The sequence below is a fragment of the Centruroides sculpturatus genome, unplaced genomic scaffold (genome assembly GCF_000671375.1).
Source record: "Centruroides sculpturatus isolate CEXI.00-Female unplaced genomic scaffold, Cexi_2.0 scaffold4940, whole genome shotgun sequence".
Taxonomy (NCBI): Eukaryota; Metazoa; Arthropoda; class Arachnida; order Scorpiones; family Buthidae; genus Centruroides; species Centruroides sculpturatus.
Window position 1 is genome coordinate 1 of NW_019389033.1, and position 5,369 is coordinate 5,369.

Here is a 5,369-nt window from a genome sequence, read left to right on the forward strand (position 1 = left end):
TTTCTGTGGCATGGGAAAAATGAGCAATTGCTTGGGCTCCAAACCAATCTTTTATAAGAAAATATTTCCCCAAAAGTTTCTTCTTATAAAGCCCCTAATTCAAATTCAAACGATTATTTTGGGAGTAGTTTTTTTTATAAATTGTAAATACTAATAACGAGTAAAACTTTTATTACATATGGCCCCCCTCAAGATATGACAAATGATCCCACCTTTCTCTCTTCACCCCCTTGAACTTTACCTACCAGAATTTAATAGTATCAATGTTTCACACACAAAAATAATCCTTTTTAGATTTAAAATCTGTGGTTCATCCAGTCCTGCGATATAAGCCTAATGCAAAACAGATGCCTCTAGAGAGAATTTTATAAGGGTTTTTTTACAATTTTGACTGCCCGGAGGGTCAAAACGTCGAGCATTTCCTGCAAAAAACAGGGAACAGGTCAAAATTCGACTGATCACAATACTTTTCCTATGTTATATTTGATAACAGCCAGGAAAGTATGGATACTTATTGAATTTCATCATCACATTAAAAGTTACTTTCACAATGTAATTGTAATTTCATAATATATTTTTTATAATGATGAGTTCAAATAAATGCTGAATTATAAAGTTTTGGGTAATATTTCAGCATAAATTATTTGTCTCGTGTAATTCCATTCTGTTTGATAAGTAATCTATAAATACCTTGATCTTATAGTGTATAATAGAACAAAGCTCTCAGGAGATATAAAATGTTTCTGAAATTATTTTCTAAAATGTATAAGTAACATGATAATATATTATCAGTAATAACTAATAACTAAAATGCACCAAACTGAAACTAAGTTTACACATATACCTGTAAGAATATTTTGAATTATTATTAAATCCAAGAAATACAGTATGAAATTAAAACAATTCACCAATAATAATTGTCAAACAATAATTTTTAAAAAATTACCTTTTTAATACAGTCATTTCTGTTTTTATATAAAACGTTTTCCCATTTTTTCCATTCATTTTCTGGTAATTCTTTAGGATTTGTATTATTTTTAATTTTTTCAAATGTTTCAAGAGTTAACCAAAGTTTTCGTTGCCAACTTAATGCATCTCTAAGACCTATAACAGATATGTATTTTTAGAAATAAATGATGGAACGTAATTTAGAGAGCTAAGACATTATAATGTAAAGAAAAATGCCATTTTATGATAAAACAGAATTTGATATTTTATTCTTATTGATTTTTAAAAACAACGAAAAACAAAAAAAAAATTAAAAATTACATTTTACTAAACATTTCTGCATACATTTTATGACTTTAACATGATAAATTTAGTTTAATGTATTAAATAAAGAATATTAAAGAAATATATCAACAATAAAAATTATAGCTCTACTGCAGTATTCAAACTTCTTATANATACATAAATAAAACCACAGTTAATTTTGTTTGTAAATAAATAACTGTTTATTTTAACTGGCATATCTAAATGTTTATAATTTTAACACATTTTTTAAACAAAATACATTTTACTGACCAAATATTGCTATGAAATTATGCTTTCATAACTGGAAAAATCATCATCAAATTAAAATTAACATTTTAATTCTATTTGTTTAATCTGAATTTATCTCCTTAAATATGCTTATATACTGTTTTTTCTTATCTATCCATCTTATATAAAAAATTATATACATTAATCTTATGTACAAATATTTCTGGTAAAAAGTCATTACTTATTCATCTGTCTCTTCTTTCTTCTTAAAAACTTTTGTATTAATGTCTAAGGATACTTGATATTTTGGTATAACATTATATAATGTTTCTCTTATAACATGATCTTTAATGGCATTCTTTACCTCTGCTGTATTATATGCAATGTCGAGTGCTTTTTCTTTAGTAAAATTCTTCATTTCCTCTTGAGTGATTGGACTTCTATGAACACATTTATTATTTATCTGGAAAAAATGCATTAAAAATTTATAAATGTTTAAAAATAGTTGCTTGTTAAGCAACATAATTTCTTAATTTTCTAAAAATTCTGATAATTAAAGAACAAGTAATTTATAAAACATAGTTTTATAATAATAATAATAATAATAATAATTTGATAAAATAAAATTTTAATTGAAAAGTAATGATTATTATGGCACCAGGTTACAGTTTGGTAAGTGGTTAATGTTTTTTATACATTGTTTTGTTTATTTAATGTATTTTACTGTTTTGTTTCCAGTACAAAGGGTAAAACACCTTGTACTAAATAAATAAATGATGATAATGAAACAGAATATTTTGGATAATCATTTCTATGTCTAAAAGAAATCATTTCATTTCATATTGCAAGTGTTTTTTTTTTTATTTTTATCTTGATGTGTTTTTTAAGTTGTTATTTTGTCATGAATTAAAATTGCTACTAAAACAAATTAGTCAATATAGAAAATTTAATAAGTTCACCAAAAACTAACAGACTAATATTTAGTTAAATTACTTAATGATTTGGATTGACATAGAATTTATTAAGACACACAAGTATGAAGGTATGAAGTTTATTATATCAAAAAAAATATTTATGAAAATGTTGATACAACTTTTCAGTTTTTAGACTTTCTTAGGAATGAAAATTAAATTAAAAAATATTATACAAAAAGGATAAATTTAACATATTACACACATTTTCTTCTAATAATATTAATTCTGATTTATAAGTATTTATTAATAGTAACTAGATTGGTACATATTATTCTGTAGTATAAATTAAATTTATAACATTGAAATTTATAAATTCAATATTGTATGGTTTTTTAAAATAAAAATTATTTATCCATTCAATCCAATTTAAAATAGGATTCAATAATATATTAAAATGATAATTAAATTGTTTTTTTTCATAAGTTTATCTTTTAGTTTATAAGATCAAAACATATACAGAAATTTGTTACTTTTAATAAATAAATTCTTATGTATTAATAAATTTAAATTAATATAAATTTTATTAATATAATTACACTTACGTTAATGTTAAAATCTAGTAAAAAATCTTTATCTAAGTCTGGCCATTGTTGTTCCACAACTGGTTTTTCCTAAAAACAGGAAAAATTCAATTATTATTTTTAATTATTAAAGAGAAAAAACAAACTTCAAAAAAGAATTTTTGGAAAATTTATTTTATTTTTAAATAAACTTACTATTTTATAAATTTTACTTTCTTTGGCTACAGATCTAAATATATCCCAAAGTTCTGAGCTGAAATGTGGAGTAATTGGTGTCAACATAATAATAAGCGATGCCAGAGTATCTTGAAAATCACTACCATACTGAATTTCAAATGGTGATTTCTAAACAATATTTAAATAATTATTTAATATACATAATATGGATTGAAAGTTTAAACTTAATTGATTTTTTCACAAAATTATCTTTATTTATTTATGTATGTACTGTACATACATATGTATAGCATGTCATTACATGAATTTTCTGAAACTAAACCTATTATTTTTTAATTTTATATTCAAAGATTTAAATAGAAATTAGACAAGTATGAAAATATATTTATAATAATTTATGTCATTGTTATAAATGCATTTTTATGAATGTACTTTAGAACAGAACACAAAATAATTGCCAAATGACAATCAATTTTGAGTTCTAATGTTTTAATTTAACAGTTACTTTTCAGTTCTTGATTATCAATCTTTAATGATTGATAATCAAGAAAAGTTTAATAATAAATATTTATAAACTTTAGCTCTAATTTTCTGATTCTCCTTGTTCACTTTATCCCACCTCTCTTCTCTCTTATTCACTCATTTCACAGTATAATTTAATCATCTAAAGCCTGTTTTCCATGAGTGTATCATCTACATTCATTACATCTATACTATACTCTAATTAAACTGGCTCTGAATCTATCTTTCAATATTACCCTATTTAGTCATCTAAGCCAGGGGTGGCCAACAGTTTTTGCCCCCGGGCAGAATTGGAAAGAAAACTTTTTCCACGGGCCGAACTTGAGGCTGCCCTAGGAAGATTCTGAGGTGGTGCGAGATCTCATTGTGGTGTCACACCGTAGAGACTAAATTGTAGATAGAGATTACAGATACATTTTTCACATTATCATGCTTTATCAACACATTATGCTGTACTTACGAGATTTGTAATGGGTATAATCAACAGATAACTCAAGTGCCTAACTCTAAATGCAGTGAGTTGTTGACCTTTTTTTGTTTTAGGCATCAGAATTTTTCATCAAGCTATTCGGACTTCAGTACCTAATATTGAAAGATTGATCATGAGCCACATAAATTCATTAGACGGGCCAGATCTGGCCCATAGCCATATGCTGGCCATGCCTGATCTAAGCTACCTACATCTTAATATGTCCATTTTTTTGTCCCCAACATTCTAATCAATATATCATAGTTAGCCTAATTATATTCTTATAAAATTTCATTTTTATTTGATTAGAACTGTCATATTACAAGGAAAGCCATTAACCAGCTACTAATTTTGTTTTCACTTTTGCAGATAATGAGTTAAATTTAAATATCCTACTTGCCACACCTAAGTCTGACTCATCGCCCTATTTGTAAATAGTATAATGTTATTTTATTTTAACTTTTACTTGATAAAATAATAACATAAATCTTCTGTTCTGTGTGTAGCGTCTTTGCAATCCAAACAATAATTTTAGTAGACGATCAAACAGAAATTAGTTAGAAAAATGTTATGCCAAACACGTTACACCAAATACGATGAAGTTAAAAACATCAATCAGAAACATTATACCTAAACATGCTGTGTGGAAAATTGAACGAATGATAATAAAATACATCATTAGATTTAAACATAAAAAATGGAAGAACTATAATTACCAATTAAAAAAGTTTTACATAAATCTATTCATAATGATAACCCATATAAAGGAATAGCAAATAATTATAAATATAAAAAAGATATGAAACTACACAAGTTATTCACTTACCCAACACCCAAGGAAAAAAATGCTTGGGTAAATAAGTTAATCCTAAATAACTCTAAAGTACTAATACCTACATATGCAAGACATTTCCTAGCATTAGGAATAGAATATAACTTACCCATCAATGATATAACAACAAACATGATAGCCGATATTGACAAAAGTGTAAAAGATTTAACAATTAAAAAAATATAAAAAAGATATGAAACTACACAAGTTATTCACTTACCCAACACCCAAGGAAAAAAATGCTTGGGTAAATAAGTTAATCCTAAATAACTCTAAAGTACTAATACCTACATATGCAAGACATTTCCTAGCATTAGGAATAGAATATAACTTACCCATCAATGATATAACAACAAACATGATAGCCGATATTGACAAAAGTGTAAAAGATT

The 5,369-nt window shown here is 25.2% G+C and overlaps 1 protein-coding gene across 1 annotated transcript; it reads right to left on the minus strand.

The window, feature by feature from the left end:
• Window positions 1-1,443: 1,443 nt before the first annotated feature.
• LOC111617144 (probable leucine--tRNA ligase, mitochondrial) lies at window positions 1,444-3,322 on the minus strand (the record flags this gene model as incomplete). The annotated part of the gene is made up of 3 exons (XM_023358470.1): window positions 1,444-1,945; window positions 2,999-3,067; window positions 3,173-3,322. Coding segments are annotated over 3 exons (441 nt in total), but the record flags the coding sequence as incomplete, so codon positions are not given.
• Between the last annotated feature and the right edge of the window lie 2,047 nt (window positions 3,323-5,369).